General features: G+C 40.6%; 1 protein-coding gene across 2 annotated transcripts in view; it reads right to left on the minus strand.

Moving 5' to 3' along the window:
* Positions 1-15,604, minus strand: part of NBN (nibrin) — a 28,932-nt gene extending 13,328 nt beyond the window's left edge. Inside the window, exons 1-8 of one of the 2 annotated variants that reach the window (XM_069779636.1) lie at positions 15,372-15,604; positions 13,613-13,746; positions 10,620-10,765; positions 9,053-9,212; positions 8,543-8,646; positions 3,840-3,957; positions 3,362-3,552; positions 674-774 (exon numbers count right to left, since the gene is read on the minus strand). In XM_069779636.1, the coding sequence (XP_069635737.1) occupies positions 674-774; positions 3,362-3,552; positions 3,840-3,957; positions 8,543-8,646; positions 9,053-9,212; positions 10,620-10,765; positions 13,613-13,746; positions 15,372-15,402 (985 nt within the window). In that variant the 5' untranslated portion in view covers positions 15,403-15,604. The remainder of the gene's footprint in view (positions 1-673; positions 775-3,361; positions 3,553-3,839; positions 3,958-8,542; positions 8,647-9,052; positions 9,213-10,619; positions 10,766-13,612; positions 13,747-15,371) is intronic. The other variant, XM_069779638.1, reaches the window with a different exon arrangement.
* Between the last annotated feature and the right edge of the window lie 2,859 nt (positions 15,605-18,463).

Consider the following 18,463-nt stretch of genomic DNA (forward strand, 5'->3'; position numbering starts at 1 on the left):
AAATTTTTATTACTCCCGTATTAGCAAATACAAGTCAAGTTTCAAGTCGAGATTTGGAATGTCCACCCCCAGACTATTACTTTAGCAAATGTGGCAATCACGTCTCATTGTTTTTACTTCTTACGTCAAGATTATGTTTGGTTTTGAACTAAGTGGGCTGTGATTGAATTTTCCTAAAGCAAATTCCTTTTTGTGAAACAAACAAACAAAACGCTAGTCTTTACAAATTAATTCTGTCCTTATTCTCTCAATTTCTAACATTCATCTTTTACCTCCCTATTACCCTAGTCTTATCATAAAAGATAGAATAGCATGGAATTCAAACTACCACATCCATACTAATTCAGTGGCCACTAAAATGTGAAGCTTGTTTTCAAGTACCTTTCCTTTAAAGATCAATGTACTATGTGTCTGCTTTTTATGCTAATTTTAGATCTGCTACTTTTTTATTTACATCTAAGAGTCATATAATTTTCATTGCAGTTTATTGCAAGACCATTAAAAACCCATTGTCTCTGCAGACTTGTATATGTTTTTCATACAGTGTCATTCTGTTTAGTGGTCTTGAAAAACAAAACAAAAGAACTTGAACATTAGCAGTTGATGCCCCTGTACAAAAAGAAATACTGCCTCTTTAATGCTGTTAACTTATTACTACCCTTGTTCCAATTACCTTTATTACTTGGCTGCTTTTGAGGGTTGCAGTATTTTTCTGTAGACATGAAGATAACTGCCAATCCAATTTCTGCCTCAGGAATAGCCCTGAGATCCTTGCTGTTAATATACAAATAAAATAAAGACAAAAAAAAAAAAATGTTTCTCAATACAGATTCAAATATGAATAGGCAAATAGGCACAGATATGACAAAGTACAACATGTTCCATTCCTCCTTTCAAGAAACATCAGTCTACACTACAATTTTTCACAATACAGTAAGTCAACATAATTATCCATCATTATACCCACGTCTTATACATATGAACTTCCACACTTCCTGCTACTGTAGCTGTTGCCCTAAAAGCTGATTCATTACCCTGTGTGCAATATACCAATCTCACACAGGAGAGATATTACTTGTTATTCAGGTCTGGGTGCTCGGTGGACTTTCCACAAATCAAGCACACCAGATTTATCAGGTGTGTCTTTTATACAGTAACAATTGCATATAATTTATTAAACTACTCCTACCTAGTACATATTCAAACTATCTAATGCATATGCACAGGCTTATATAACCACAACACATCAAATGCCTTCTCCGCATGCGTGGGCATCTCGGGTGGTCTTCGGTGGTCATCTGGGGAGGTATTCTCTCCTCACTTTGACCACTAAGTAGCTCTGTGCCAGGTCAATGGTTCGTTTTCCTGCCAAGAGGAACGTATCATCAATCAGGAAGAATAGAAAGGGTCAGAATGACCTTGGCTACTTCTCTAGGTGTTATTAAAATTGTTTGAAGTTGAAAATTATTAACTAACTTAAAACAGGATTTTCTAATCTGCAACAGGATTTTCTATATCTGACATCATAGCCACGGCCTAGTCTGGCCGATGCATCTCTCTCTACCCGATTTCTGGGCATTTAACCAACTGTGCTCTACCTCTGATTCAAAAATGTGTGTGAATGGAAAAGTGACTTGAAAGATTTGAGCACTTCTTACAAGTCTGTTAGGCACACACACCCCCCTCTCCTCTACTACAGCCACGAGAAAAACTTGAATACAATTTTCTCTATTTAGGAGGAAAATTCAGGGGAACTAGGTTTATATATCAGGTTAAGGACTAGGATTTTGCTTTCTTTCACTGTTTTAATCAAATGGCATCATGAAAATCCTAACATCTATAAGATACACAGTCTGCCCTCTCAAACAAAACCTACCACCACAGCAAAAACTGGTTTTCATTAAACAGAAGCTGCTCTTCAGAAACATTGTATGCAAATAATCAGACAGCAATGAACCACATGACCTCAAGGTACCATCTCATCTGTTTTCCGTGAAATAAATACATATATTTATTGAGAAATCATAGATGATCTATTTTCCATTCTTAGAATATATTAATTTTTAACTTATTTTAAACAGTGGAGGAAAAACCACTTGCTGTCTGTAATTTCAAAGCAGCTTCATTATAATAAATTTTTGTAGAATTGGATCCTCCAAAAAAGAAAAAGAAAAAAAAAGAAGAAGAAAAAGAAAAAGGTCATACTTTAAGCCCAGCCAGCAACAAAGCACCACAAAGCTGCTTGCTCACTCCTCACTGCCCCCGGTGGGATGAGGAGAAAATATGAAGAAAAGCTTGCAGGTCTAGACAAGGACAGGGAGGGATCACTTGCCACTTATTGTCACGGCCAAAAAACAGACTCAACTTGGGAAAAAAAGAAAACCAATTTAATTTACTACCAATTAAATCAAAACAAGGATACTGAGAAGTAAAACCAAATCTTAAAACACCTTCCTCCCACCCCTCTCTTCTTCCCGGGCTTAACTTCGCTCCCAAATTCTCTCCCTCCTCCCCTCCAGTGGCGCAGGGGGACAGGGAATGGGGGTTGGGGTCAGTTCATCAGACGCTGTCTCCGCCGCTCCTTCCTCCTCAGGGGGAGGAGGACTCACACTCTTGCCCGGCTCCAGCGTGGGGTCCCTCCCCACGGGAGACATTCCTTCACGAACTTCCCTGGCACGGGTCCTTTCTGCAGGCTGATCTTCAGGCACAGGCTGCTCCAGCGTGGGCTTTCCCATGGAGTCCCGGCCATCTTCGGGGGCATCCCCCTGCTCCGGCGTGGGCTCCTCTCTCCCTGGGCTGCAGGTGGGCCTCTGCTCCCCCGCTCCCCTCCACGGGCTGGGGGGACAGCCTGCCGTCTCACCAGGGCTGCAGGGGCATCCCCTCCTCCCCCGCTCCTCCTCCCCTCCTTCCTGACTGACCTCGGTGTCTGCAGAGGGGCTCCTCTCACATTCCGATCCCCTACTCACTGCCGGTTCCCCTTCTGAAATCTGTTCTCCCAGAGGCGCTACCACCATCGCTGATGGGCTCAGCCTGGGCCACAGGTGGGTCCAACTCAGAGCCAGGGAAGCTTCCAGCAGCTTCTCACAGGAGCCAGCCCTGAGGCCCCTTCCCCGCTACCAAAACCCCACCAAACCCGAAACAAAAAATAAAACAAAAACCTCATCAAATCGTCACAGAACTGCCAAGTCCTTTCTTTCCTGCTTCAAGAAATTTTAGTTGCTATGCTAAATACTTAAAACAATGAAGAAAATGCGCTCTTTATAAGCATCCCACTGCTTAAATATGTACGCAAACACCGTGACTAAATCTCTGCAGAAATTCTGAAATTAGCCTACCACTGTACAAGAGAACAATGCTGTACCTTTGCAAAATGGTCAGAATGGAATCAGTCCAGTTTCTCATGGAGTCAGATCCTGCGATCTGAGAGTTCGTCAACCCCACGTCAACAACACAGACTTCGGGAGAAACTAGTAAAGATGTTTCCTTTCTTCCTTCTGTCATCAACTTTGCTTCCCCTCCTCCAAGAGTAACTGCTGGACCCAGTTTCTTGTGCTAAAAAGAGAATGCAAATAAAAAAAAAAATCTTAAAATACAGTCAGTTTAGAAGTATCAGCATAATGAACTATCAGCATAATGCTTATCACTGATGCACTAATGCAGATGCGATGTGTTCTGTTTCTCCCCCTCTATTTCACCTTGCTTAGGCCATTGTACTGTAAGACAATAAATACACAGAAATACTTCTTTCCTGATGAACCCAGAATGAGTGTGTATTCACAGAGAACAGAATCTGTGCTTAGCTACCCCTGCAACATTTTTGCAATGTAAAGCTTGATTACCTGCTTGGCAGTTAGAAATACAAAAGTCTTTCCACTGAATATTTTTTTCCTTTCATGACGCCCAGATAAATCCAGTTTTTCAGTGCCAATGGAAGGCTCATCAACTGGAGGATAAAAGCTGCAAGAACAGAAAATTAAAGTTAAAAAAATTCAGATTTACCTACCAGTACTGACTCATAGTCCTTTCCATTTCAGAGTAAAGCTCTGAAGTTAAAATACTGCATTGCTTTTAAAACTATTTATATAAATAGTTTTTCGAGGTTGTTAAGAAGAAAGAGAGCCTCTAATTTCCTGACATCTAAGGTAAGACCAACACTTTCTAATTCAGTAACTAAGAGGACAACACTTTTAGGAATGCATTCAACCTATCCACTTTAAGCATCTGCTGTACACATATCCACATTCTCCACTAACAATACTGAGAAATGAGACTGCAATCTCATTCTGCACTTACTCTAGCAAATAGTAACCCTCCCCACAAAACTACTCATCTTCCTTCCTCTAGCCTTCAGGTGGGGACAGCCATCCCTCCTTCTCTTCTATTGAATCAAGAAATAGTGTACCACCACACTAGATGACAACTCACTAATATGACAGAAAATAAGTACACTTTTCTTGCTGGTGGGATAGAGAACTGAACTGATTCTCCCTGCAGATGCTCAATTGTTTTGTCCAATACAAGAAAAGTGACCAGTTCAGCTGGGGAACAGATGAGGCAAAAGTGAAATTCTACCCTGAAGCTCTCATTTTTGTCACAGCCTGTGATCTCAGCTCCAGTTAATGATGGCATGCCCACATCATAAAAAGCCTCTAAAGTTAAGACAAGCATCTAACTGATAATTTCAGGATAGTATTTACAAGATCTTTGAGCCACATATTCACTACTACAGCAGTTCTGACAGAACAAGGTGAAGGCACGTGCTAGAGAGAAGAGAAACTATAGGTCAATTTTAACCATACTATACTACATCTGTACCCAAACAGCAGTTTGCATAGGTACTCTGGCTGATCATAGAACTACTTATCTTTATTCTGACTGGTGATTATACGTCTTTCTCATACTACTATGCAGGAAAAAAAAAGTGCTGAAACACACTCCCAAAGTCTGGTTTAATAGCACAATAAATTACATATATCCATGTATATATACATATACATGGATATGTTTTAAATTTTTTTTTCTAATTTATGCAAAGATGAGCTGATTCTAAGCAAGAAACATACTCCATGAAATGCTGAAATATTTAGGTTTCTGAAAAAAGCACTATCTGTAAACATATAAACATTCTTCAGACACTGTGACTATTCACATACTTATAGCTGAACACAAGAATAAGCATGTGAATTTTCTACTGCATCCAAATATGTAATTCAATTATGATAGGCTAAAATGTACTATATAATTACAGATAATTTTAAATAATCTTTGTTCTTTTGTGTTCTTCAGGATCAGTTCCTGAAGCTTTATGTACACAATGGAAATTAACCAGCCTAAAACTAAACCATGCTTGGAAAAATGAGTATTTGATAAGTTTCAGCAACCTATACAAGTCTGTTTACAAAAATACTGTTGCATTGAATTTGAAATAGATATGATAAAGTCTACTAGTTGTAAGAAATAGGGTAACTCAGATATTAGTTATCAGGCCAGAAGACTTCTGATACTGAATCCCATAGTGACAGTTATTAACCTAATACAGGGGACAAAGTCATCTTTAAAGACCAAGGGATAAGTAAAAAGGGAGAAACAGAAGCTTCTATTACTTTGGAACTGGACTATAGTTTCTCTATAAATACATTTCAAACCTCTGTTTTTTAATTTCAGCAGGAAACTTCAACTGATCATCTCCTCCTCAAAGAAACCTTTGATTTTCCTTTGAAACTCTTATCCAATGCTGATCTAAGCTTAAAAGGCAAGTCTTTTTCAGTCTTAGGATTCTGAAGTGCTCCTTGTACACTCTCCCCATAAGATCTGCAGTAACACCATTATCCAGAAAAGACTCTCTACAGTCTTGAATCTTTCAATAAATAGATTTTGATTCTTGATGAGTTTCTGTTAAAGGCCCAGTTACTTTCCTGCTTTTAAAAAAGCCCTGCACTATTTACACTGGACTGCTGTAATAAAACATGTTATTTCATACTTCATGCTGCATTTATGCAGCAATTAGTGAAATTTTCAGTTATTGTTCTTCCTTGCATAGGTTATCAGAGAGTACCAGAGGTAATATACTTCACCAAAAAAAGCCTCCAGTAAGAAGCCCCACATTCATATGCAAACTGCAGGTTTGCAATTCTGTGAAGTCTTAGTATAAACACAAAGAAGTTTTAATTTTTTTTTAATTTTAAGCTTTTATTTCCCTAAGATTTTGGGTGGATCAGATCTACAGTAGTAATCAAGATTTAATTAAGTGTCACCCTGTATTACCACATCAATATACCTTTCTTATTTCATATCCAAACTAGTATTGCCCCAGGTTGTTTAGTGTCTTGCCGATGTACCAGCCCAGGTCAGCTCTAGCTACAGTGCACAATGTAGAGATTCCCTGTGAAAGTTAAAAGTATTTTGGGAAATTGAATGCAAACAGCTGCTAAGCAAATTTTCAATATCTTCCCACAAGCTACATCTTAAAAATATCACCTATTTAAAATACTGTAATTATTTTAAATATAGATCTGTGTATTACACCAGCTGTCTCAGTTTGATGCAGAACTCTCTCTTCGAAAGCTACATAATGGATGTATTACTACTGTCACTAACATTCAGTCAGCTCAATTCCTCTGAGGGTCTTAACAGATAGCAAAAATATTTAAGAAAGGGAAACATATCCATCTGGTTCTATTCTAGGGAGCACTTAACAGCTCAATTATACTGTCACTTCTATATTAAAGGACAGGACAACATGCACCCCAGTTTCAAGAGCCCAAGCCACTGTTTGCTTGTTACTGTAACAGACAGTAACAGCAGCCTTACAGCTAGATAACATTAGATCAAGCAAATTTCGAATTGCACAACCAATTGCTAGCTTTTGACGGTTTCTACTACTTCTGCTTAAAAAACAAAAATCATCCAGAAAACCTTACATCCAATATTTCAGAGGACTCTAAATAGTTTGTTTAGTTTCCTCACGTTCTTATAAAACAATGCAGAAGTAGAAGGAAAAGTTACAGTTCATGAAGATTCCCCCTTTCTTCTAGAAATGAAGACCAGATGAGCTTTAAACCACTCACAGATGACTGATTTGACGTATTACATAAACCCCAACAAATGTAAAATCCAGTATCTAGAAACTAAAGAATATTTGCTACCAGTTGCTCCAGATTGGCACCTGTATTGTTCTAACAAGATACTGTCACATTCTGTGAAATATATTTTACCACGTAGCAAGCACACTTTACTGCAAATCCTCTGCAGCTTTGCTTCCATCACCATGTGTGCACCACTGAGATATGCTTAGCTGTCCTTTCCCCCCCACCTCCATTCTTCAAACTATGCTACCAATAGTTAACAGCAGACCCATTAAAGAAAATAAATCCAATTGCTATGCCCTAACACATATGTATGTATATCCATACATATGTAAAACCAACAGTGACTTCTATTCTTCTTCACCACTGCTTTCCACCAACTCTTATGTCTGGTGTCCAGCATCCACCTAGTTAAAACAATACATCCAGAAATATCATAATGTCTTGAATGCATTTAAAGTAATTGCACAAATTTTTCTCCCTGTTAACTGACATTAAAAGTTCAACATGTTATTCTTCAAATGCCAAGTACTCTTACAATTTTCATTCATTACATATTTCATTTCACAGTATCTTCCAAAGCATGCAAAGAATAGAAGTGATAAAAAAGAAGTACCCATGCAGTTTACCTTTCAAACATACATGATGGAAATTTCTCACCTACATAAATCATGTGTTCATACAAAAAAAAAAAACCAACCCAAAAACCAAAACCACAAAAAACCAAAACCCAAACAAAACACAACTGTCTCCCTTTTCAAGGTAGAAATAGTAGCAATACAAGCTCAGATGAAATTCTCACATACAATAATGGGATTATTTTACTCTTTTCTACACAGAGAAAATAACCAAAAGGGCCATTCTGCAGTATGTGTTTATTCCAAAGTAAGAATTCCCTTTTCAAGTTAATTTAACCATGAAAACAGTGAGCATTTTATTCTCATATAGTGACAACCAATGCATATTAGTCTCACTTCATCTCCTAACAGATAATTAAAACGCCCTGCTATTTCAGGGAATTCAATGGTCAGGCTAACTCTGTTTTGACCAAAGTTTACAGTAAACTCAATAACAAACTGCGTACTGGGAAAACATTTCATACATAATGAAATAAGCTTGGTATAATTTCTTTTATAAAAATATAATTTTCTTTATTTAAACGTATTAAGAACCAGAAGAGTGTAAATGTTGCTTCAAACATATCAACAAAACAAGTTCCTATTTAGAGCCAATAACATCTCTAAGCATATAGACAATTCCAAGGACTCATTTTACAACTCTAGGGATGAGAGCAAGAAAATTGCCTGAATATTAAAATGTGTGTCATATTAAGCATTCTTCCACAAATAAGGTTACGTAAATCACATATTTTGTCAAGTATGATCAGATAACGGTGTAGTTATTTGATAATCTAACTCCCGTAAATTTAATTGTGACACTGAAAACATGTTACTCACCTTTCATGATTTGGCAACTCTTGCCTGGACTGAATAGCTTTGATTAATTCAACGAAAAACTCTGGTTTTATAATTGGTCGACCACAAATCAAAGCACAAATAGTCTGAAAAGACAGAAAATATGTATTTACTGTATGGAAAAAGTTCAGCTAGAATATGGTTCAACTGACATAAGCTTTTTAAGATCTTACAGGTGGAAAACGTCACACAAACAAATAGAACAATACTGAATTTTGCTACTGAAAACCAGGATAGTTTTGCTTTTAACTGCTGTCTTGACCAAAGTTACGAAAATGTACAAGGCAACTGCTGAAAATCAGTAACAGTCTTCAAAACTGGCTTTTTTCATTTTCCTTCCCTCCAACTTCCCATCAAATACACCTCTTTCTAAACTTGGAAGAGTTGACTTCATAGCTTTGTACAGGAAAATCTTGAGCAGGTCTAGAATTTAATTCGCATTTGTGGGAAAACTGCAAAGCAATGACATCAATATGCAAAAGCTCAACATACCTTAACAGTAACTTTTACTGATACCATTACAAGATGAGTACACTCTTTTGTCCATTCATTGACTACAAGACCTCCAAGCTGCTGGATGGCTTGATTTAAAGCAGTTTTCTGAGCAACATCTAAACATGAGGAACAGACAACCAAAGGTTCATACTCTACTCTGAAAAGAATAAGTAGAAGAGAACTGCTTTAGTTATTTCAGCCAATCATTATGATGAACAGAGCTGACTTTAACTATCATGTTTGTATCTCAGGGAAATTGGGGCGGGGGGGGGGGGGGGGGGGGGGATGATGAAAGAAACCAACCAAAACAAAACCACCCCATAACTCTTATCTAGATCAAAGACTGTGCTTTAAAATTTTCTGAAGAAATTAAATACTGATTTTTACTCAGAAAAATTGACAACATTTTGACTTGATGTCTGAAATATTTCTAACAACTTTTGGGTCTTTCACAGACATCACATAGAATTAGTGCTTCAAGAATACTGTAAGGTGAGGGAATATCAGAAGAAATTGAACACGTGCTTCCAAAGGCAAAAGTATGCTCAACAGAAAAGTCCACAAAAAGAGATTAGTATTTAAAAAAATATAAGTGTTGTAGAATGCAAGTTCAAGTAACTTTTTTGCCTAACATTGCCATTACCCTTGACCATAAGCCTATTTATATTTGTGGGTCTTCTATATGGAATTACAGCATGTAAATTTCCATGATTTGATTTGGTTTAATCTACAAAGCAGGAAGAAATTTAAATAATATTTCTGGTACAACAGTCAAAATGTATCTGGTCTCACAGCATGATTTCTTTACCACATTTCAGGTATGTTGATACAAAATACCAAAAATTATTACAATAAGCAGAGGAGAATGCCCTTTTTTTTTAATCATATAATACCAGCAGCAGTGACAAAACAGTCAAATTTTAAGGAACAAAGCCAACTTCTGGTTGCTTTAATATTGATTTTAATGGTCATTAGTATTTGTTCTATCTACCTGCCACTTTACTTGAAGGAGTGCTTCACATATTCAAACAGATAGCACTGACTGCCATGTTAAATTTGAAAAATTAGCAAATTGGGTTCACTAAAGACAATGCAGGCATACGTCACAGCAACAAGATTTCAATAGCTAGTGCTGCACAAGGCATCCTCCAGCTATCTCAGTTCTTTTCTCATTGCGTTATCAACAGCTAACAAGGGCTCAGACAAGCTCTCTCCCTACCCTAAACTTTCCTGCCTTCTTTAGAGCCATTTATGTTTTAGGATTTTGTTCTTTGCCTAAGATAGCCTGAAAACACTCACTGTACATGATATGTCTTCTAAAATGCCAATGCTTTACTATGAACAATTTTAATCTCTTAAGTGTCAAAATAAATTACATTATAAAAATATGTAATGGAAAACTATTGCAGAAGCAGGTATGGAACACAGGCAAAATATTACTCATCTCCTTTGCTTTCTAAAAACTCATCATTGCTGTATCGCTTGTCAAGTTGTATGATGTGCAAAACCACTCTTGTCAAAAACTGCAATTTTCCATCTGATATTTTATAAACAAAGCACTTACCTAAACTTGCTCTCAAAGACTCCAAAGTTGATTCTGTCACCAGACTGCAAAGACACTGAAGAGCCATTGAGTTTCGACCCATTGACAAAGGTACCATACTTAGATGTATCTGTTACTGTTAATGTAGGGACTGAGAGAGATTGGCTCTGAAAATAAACATAAAAAAGCCATTATAGTTTATCATAATGAGATAGTTTTATCAGAAATGGGTTACTACCATTATGGATCAAAGCAGTAGATAAGTAAGAAAAAGCCCACAAAATACCATACTAAATAAAGACCTTGGACAATGAGACTGGCTATGTGCAATTATCCATCTTCTGGTTTTCACTGTGAAGGAATGAGAGTAAACATACATATTTTTAGCTTCAGAACTTTTGTGCTGCTTACACTCACTCTTTTTGGAGGCTGTGTAGGCAATCATTCACTGGCCCAAAGCCTCTGCTAGTGTGATTTACCAAGGCTCTGAGAGTTATTATTGCTGCTTTCACCTACTATTCAGCCCTTGCATACGTGCCCAAGTCACTTTCCCTCACTTCCTTCCACAGGCACTGCTAATCTTCCACAAGCTGCAGGGCATAGTGACAGCAGTTATGTCTTGAGAAGAGGTTAGATACTGTCATACTTCCCAAATGGATCACCAGCCAATAAGAACACTGTCAGCCTGTTTTTATGAAACTTTTGCTACATAGTTATACATTATTTGCAGGATTAAAAGGACAAATGAATTTTATGTATTTAATTTCAAATTCTATATATGGTTACATTAATGAAATTCCTGCTGACTGGCTTCAAAATGTCCATAAACATTGCTACACGTAAGAGATCATAGAATGGTTTGGGTTGCAAGGGCCCTTAAAGATCATCTAGTTCCAATCCCCCTGCCATGGGCAGGGACACCTTCCACTAGACCAGGTTGCTCAAAGCCCCATCCAACCTGGCCTTGAACACTTCCAGGGATGGGCCAGCCACAACCTCTCTGGGCAACCTGTTCCAGTGCCTCACCACCCTCACAGTCAAGTACTTCTTCCTCATATCTATATCTACCCTCTTTCAGTTTAAAGCCATTACCCCTTGTCCTATCACTACACTCCCTTGTAAAAAGTCCCTCTCTGGCTTTCTTGTAGGCCCCCTTTAGGTACTGAAAGGCTACTATAAGTTCTCCCCAGAGCCTTTTCCATGCTGAACAACCCCAGCTCTCTCAGCCTGTCTTCATAGGAGAGATGCTCCAGCCCTCTGATCATCTTCATGGCCCTCCTCTGGACCCGCACCTACAGGTTCATGTCCTTCTTACGTTGGGGGCCCCACAGCTGAATACAGTACTCCAGGCAAGGTCTCATGAGAGCAGAGCAAAGGGGCAGAATCACCTCCCTCTTGCTGCAGCCCAGGACATGGTCAGCTTTCTGGGCCGCAGGCACACATTTTGCCAGCTCATGTCCAGCTTTTCATCCACCAGTACCCCCAAATCCTTCTCCGCAGGGCTGCTCTCAATCAACTCATCACCCAGCCTGTATTTGTGCTTGGGATTGCCCTGACCCATGTGCAGGACCTTGCACTTGGCCTTTATGAACTTCATGATGTTTCCACGGGCCCACCTCCCAAGGTCCCTCTGGATGGCATCCCTTCCCTCCAGCACGCCGACTGCACCACACAGCTTGGTGTCGTTGGCAAACTTGCCGAGGATGCACTCAATCCCACTGCCCATGTTGCTGACAAAGATGTTAAACAGCGCCAGTCCCAACACCAACCCCTGAGGAACGCCGCTCATCACTGCTCTCCACTTGGACATTGACCCATTGACCACAAGTCTTTGAGTGCGACCATCCAGCCAATTCCTTATCCACCAAGTGGTCCATCTGTCAAGTCCATGTCTCTCCAATTTAGAGACAAGGATGTCATGCGGGACACTGTCAAATGCTTTGCACAAGTTCAGGTAGATGATGTCCGTTGCTCTTCCCTTATCCACCAACGCTGTAACTGTGCCATAGAACGCCACCAAATTTGTCAGGCATGACTTGCCCTTAGTGAAGCCATGTTGGCTGTCACCAATCACCTCCTTATTTTCCATGTGCCTCACCATAGTTTCCAGGAGGATCCGCTCCATGATCTTGCCAGAAACAGAGGTGAGACTGACTGGCCTGTAGTTCCCCGGGTCTTCTTTTTTTCCCTTTTTAAAAATGGGGGTTATGTTTCCCTTTTCCAGTCAGTGGGAACTTCCCTGGACTGCCATGACTTCTCAAACATGATGGATAGTGGCTTAGCCACTTCACCCACCAGTTCCCTTAGGACCCACAGATGCATCTTATCAGGTCCCATGGACCTGTGCACCTTCAGGTTCCTCTCAGACCTCATCTTCTCCTACAGCGTGCAGTTCTTCATTCTCCCAGTCCCTGCCTTTGCCTTCTGTGTCTCAGGCGGTGTGGCTGGAGCACTTGTTGGTGAAGACCGAGGCAAAAGATGTGGTCAACTACCTCAGCCTTCTCCATGTCCCGGGTAACCAGGCCTCCCATTTCCTTCCAGAGAGGGCCCACATGACAGTAAATTGCTGCTTGCTAATTCTCCTTGGGACATTTTTATTTTCAGTCCCCTAAGCAAATACAGAATGAATGATGTGAAGTGAAACACAAACTAAGCCTGCAGTAAGATAACAGAAGCACTTTGCAGAAAAAAGACCTAAAACTCGTCTATGTAATGAAATTTAACTGCATAATTTTCCTGCTATGATTATTTTAATACAAATTCCTAGCAAATCTTCACTCTGGGATAAAAGTGAGCTTAGACCAGTAGAATTATGCCACTACATTTCTCAACACAGGCAAGCAACCCTGAGAAAGGGAAAAAAAAAAAAGTCAGGATTAAGAAAAGACAGGTGATCAGTGGTTCTACTCCAAGCAAAAAACACCAGTGAGAGCAAAATGAGAGTATGTATGGTCATGGCAGACTGAATTATCCACATAGCATATTGATAATGCAGTAAAATGCTGGCTACTTACAGGGGTTGTTTCAGGATGATTTACTGTCAGAACTGCATGACTTCGACTGATGGACTGATCATCCTGAATTAAAATTGCACAGTTTTTGCGTCCAACAACATATTCTGTACCACTTAAAAGCCGATATGGCTCTCCTGAAAATAAAGGAGACAGAAAAATATCAGTTTACAAAAACCTCCAAAATACCCAAAGCACTTAGGATACATTCAGAAGTCTGTAGTATATCTGAAACTCAGCTTTGTCACACATCATTTATTAGGCTGACTAGAATCATGCATTTAGTTTATAGACAAAATCTCTTTCTTACCCTCTCCCTTGATTTGTCCATTATAAAAAGGATACATTTTATGATAAACAAAGCAGTTACAAAAGTGACAGCACACTTTTTCCAATGACAATATATTTTTACTAATACTCTGCTACTTCACTTATCTCTTGTATTACTTGTTGAAGACTGTTACACAGAGAAGGGAAGGGAAAAAAAAAAAAGACTATGATGTAAGATAGCTTTTCCAAAACAAAAGTTTTAAGGGTACATAATTTTTTGAGGGTACATAGTTTATTTACATAATTTCAACAACTTCAGAGGAAAATGTCCTCCTAATGAATGTAAGGAGATCTGCAATGTAAATCAAACTGATAATAAATTCAGTCTCTGACCTATGCTTTAGCTCATTCTTGGTATCTGTCATCTAGACCACATGTTGGCTTTTCAGTGAATGGCTTGACTACAACCAAAAGGTGTCTGTTACCTACTGGTCAACAGAACCAGAAATGTTTATTGATGAAAATGAATTAATAACTACAGATCAAATTCTAGTTATCACCCCTGGGCAAATAACTTTCCAAATATGAACTGCACAGAAACAATCATCCTGAATACAACAACAATACCTGTGTTTTGGCTCTTGCTCAAGAGTTTTCCAGGCAGTAAGAGATAACTCACTTCATTTCAATAGGATTAGGTACCATTAGGAGATAAACCAAACATCCAAAATTCACTCCCAATGAATTAGGAAATAAAGAGCAGATGCAGTTGTGGTAGGACTGCTTGTTATACAGAAGAGAAAACATTTAAGTCAAGAAGAAATTTGTATATTCTACGACACCTATTATGAAAGTTATCAATGTATCAAAGCTCCTATGGATAAGGAAACTGATGAAGAAAGGTACAGCGGTAACTCAGTTTCAAAACTCTGCATCCAAGAAACAGCGTGATGCCTTAAGTTCAACACTTGAAACACCAACACAGTATTTAGACATCTTTTCTGAAAGGAGAGACTCCCGAGGCTGACTCCTGCCTCAGGTATTTTAAAGCAGCACTACGTGACCTGCCTCGCCGGCTGCAGCAGCACCCGAAGACATCCCACGTGGGCTGGCAAAGCGAAAAGCCCTACTGAACTTAACAGGGGCTGTGGTCTGCAGCGCTCAAGGGAAGCAACGGAGGCTCAGCCGCGGACGATGCCCAGAGCGACGAGGACTTGCGTCACCGCTGGCCCACACCGGACCAACGCGGCTTTGCCCGAGGAGCGCGGACAAGCAAGCCCGACTGACGACCCCAGCGGAAGCCGAAACGCCGGCTCCCGCCGCCGGTACACCTCGGCAACCGGCGGGAACGGCCGGGCCGGCAGGTTCCGGCCTCCCGGGCCGCGAGCCCGAGGCCGGGCGCCGGCCCCCCCCCGCCCCGGGGACCGGCGGCGCAGACGCGGGCTGAGGCGGGGAAGGGCGGGCGGGCCGCGGTGCCCGGGCGCTCCCTCACCTCTTCCTGCGGCGGGCACCAGCTTCCACATCCTGCAGAGCGGCGAGGGGCGCCGCAGCGCTGGGGCGGGCGGGAGGGGCCGGCTCTGCCCGGGCGAGCCGGGCCAAGGCCGGGAAGGGAAGGCAAGGGAAGAGAAGAGAGGAAAAAAACCCCCGCTCGCTGCTGCTGCCGCCGCCGCCGGAACCGCCACGTCCCTGCGAGACCCGTGCCACGGCTGCGGCCGCGCGGTGGGAGGGGCGGGGAAGGGAAGGGAAGGGAAAGCCGAGCGCCGGCTACCGGGGGCGGGAGCAGGAGCCGGAGCCGGAGCCGGAGCCAGGGCAGCCGAGAGCCGGCACGCATGCGCAGCTGGAGGGGCGGCGTCCGCAGGCCCGGCCTTGCGCGGGGGGCGTCCCTCGTCTCTCCCCAGCCCCATTTGGGTCTTCCCCCATTCCCCGGTTGGCGGCCCAGGGCGCCGTTTCAGTGCCCGGGAGCTGCCGGTTCCCGACAGCCCCGGGCTGAACTGAGGGCCCCGGGGCAGGGTGCAGGCGGCGGCCCCAGGCGAGGCTGGGCAAGGCCGGCAAGGCCTGAGGAGCACCCCCAGCCCGGCAGTTGTGTCCCGCTGTCCTGCCCTTAATAGTGCGCTAATATCCCTAACAAAATGCGTTGCGTGCGGAACAGGAAATACTACACAGATTCACCTCTTAACTGACAGCAACTTTTGGATGAAAAGAAAAAATACACTTAACTAGAATTAGTAAAAGAAAAAACGCCTGGGAGTTTAAAGGCCATTTGGCCGGTTACCGAAGCCTTGCTACTCTGTTACACTGAACTTTCTGGAAAGGAACAGCAGAGGACAGGTATGGAGAAGCCATACCTGCGTGACTCCAGCCGCACGTGTTAGAGGTACGGCTCAAAATACCCATTTCTCCTTATGCTATGCAGCTCACAAGGAGCGGGGTGTCAAATTCCTGATGTCCATAATCATATCAGCCAGCAGTTGGAGAGCATATCTCTTCCTATTGGGTAATCAGCTTGCTTCTCAGGTAATGAGTATCGGTAATTGTTTGCCCTTTATCTTTGCAAAACAGCAAAAGCTTTTGGAGGTATGTCCACAGGTAGTTAAGAAGTTGTAGCATCAGAAAACCCGCAGAGTTGAAATGGAGTGGGGGAACTCGGGATAACATTTTTCTAACAGGAAAAGATTAATTTAAAACTTAGAGAAATGTGAATATGAGCTGTCAGTCAGAAATGTTGTTTCTGTAGAATCATAATCTGTTTAATCTCCATGTGTTAAGACTTTAAGCATCCTTTGTCCTTAAATGTTCACTTCGATACTTTTTTATAGTTTCCCTTCTATGATTCTCCTAAGATAAATGATCCCAGTCTCCTTAATCTCTTTTCTTGCTAGTTTTCTTCATCTTCTTTCCTTGTTTTTTTAGGCCCTCATAATTTTGCAGTTTCAGTCAGTTTTTAGCTAGGGTGACCAGAAATATAGAGCGCATCCCAAATGAGACTATTTCTCAGCTTTATATAACTGTACTTAAATATTCTCTGTATTGTTGTCATTATTCTATGTCTTATTTATGCTGTTGGCTTGACTTTCGTGATCACAACCTCATATGACAAATCATCATCGTAAGAAACTGTATGAGTCCTGTAAACCCCATTTTAATGTTTATACTTTCAATTTCCCTGCATTTATCCATCTTTATTGTATTTTCTGGTATCATGCTTTCCCATTCATTTACCTTCTAGACTTGAGTTCTTGCTGTCTCTCTGATCCTGATTGACTCAACTTTCCTCTAATATTTGTTGATTTTCTACTTGTTCCTTTTTTCAGTTCATAAATAAATGGTTCAGCAGAGTCTGAAGCTCAGAGACTATCAGGGCAGAAAGAGGCATTTCAGATGTTCATATGGACTGCAGGCTTAACTTGCATATAACTGGTGATATAGTACCAGAGTTGACTAACCCCTGCAAAACAGTATCTAAACAGAATATTGAGGTGATCCATCATTAAACTTTTGCCCTTAACAGAAATGCACGTCTGCGTTGTGTCCATGTTGATATTTTATCCCTGACCCAGGATTTTTTTTTTTAGTAGCCTTTTGTGTCAAAAGTCTCTTGGACTATTTTTAAACTTTTATCATCAGATGCTATGCATTTTTTGTCAACAAGGTAGTTTGAGTAGCAAAACCAGCACTGGCATGCAGGTTTTCAATGAGGACTCAGGTTTCTGCTGAGCTCTATGTTATGCCACTTGGCCAAACCCTTGAAAGTCTAAATTAAGCCTGCCAGCTCTTATATAGTCATTGCCTCTCAGGGATTTCTGTAAGAGATTATTGAGACGTAATTATCTTTGCAGAAGACTAGCGCTAGTCAGACACTTTCAGATCATGCTTTTCTAGGTGTTACGGTGTTTAATTACTTTTTCCTCTACAGATGTTAGATTTACAGTCTTATAATTTCTCATGTTACCCTAGAAGATTTTTTAAAAACCAGGCATTTTCTGCACTTTACACCTCCTGACATGCTTTAAACCAGAGACTGCATCTTAAACCAGAGACTGCATGCTTTAATGTTTCAGTTAACCTATTCTTAAACTCTTCCTAAACTTGTAAATAAGTATCACCCAAACTGCAGCAGGATTTTATAAAGTGGAGTAGTAGCCTATTAAGCCGATTTATTTTCCTTGCAAAATGCAGGTAGTCTGCCTTCAATTATATTTTTAGATCATGAGACATGAAAGTGTTACTGCAGTTTTTTAAATTTGTCTGCTTCCTAGTCTCAGAAACCACTTTCTTCTTATTACCAAAAAGTAACAGGTCTGGTATAGAAATTGCACCTCATCAATGAAAGTTGCTGAAAAACATTTTCTGAAATTTAGTTTGGTTGTATCTTCTTGTTCACTTTTACTATGACAATATGATGATTCTTTCAGAGGCAGCTGTTTGGCACATTTGTATCTTCCAATGCATAAAAGGTTTGCTTTTGTGGTTTGTTTCCTCTTACCTGTTAGCTTCATTCCAGTGAAGCTTTCTAAATTCTGTAGCATTTGTCAATTTTGAAACATTTCTTGAACTGTATTCACTCCCTTTCTCCAACTTAGATTT

This window comes from Haliaeetus albicilla, chromosome 3, assembly GCF_947461875.1.
Source record: "Haliaeetus albicilla chromosome 3, bHalAlb1.1, whole genome shotgun sequence".
Lineage (NCBI taxonomy): Eukaryota > Metazoa > Chordata > Aves > Accipitriformes > Accipitridae > Haliaeetus > Haliaeetus albicilla.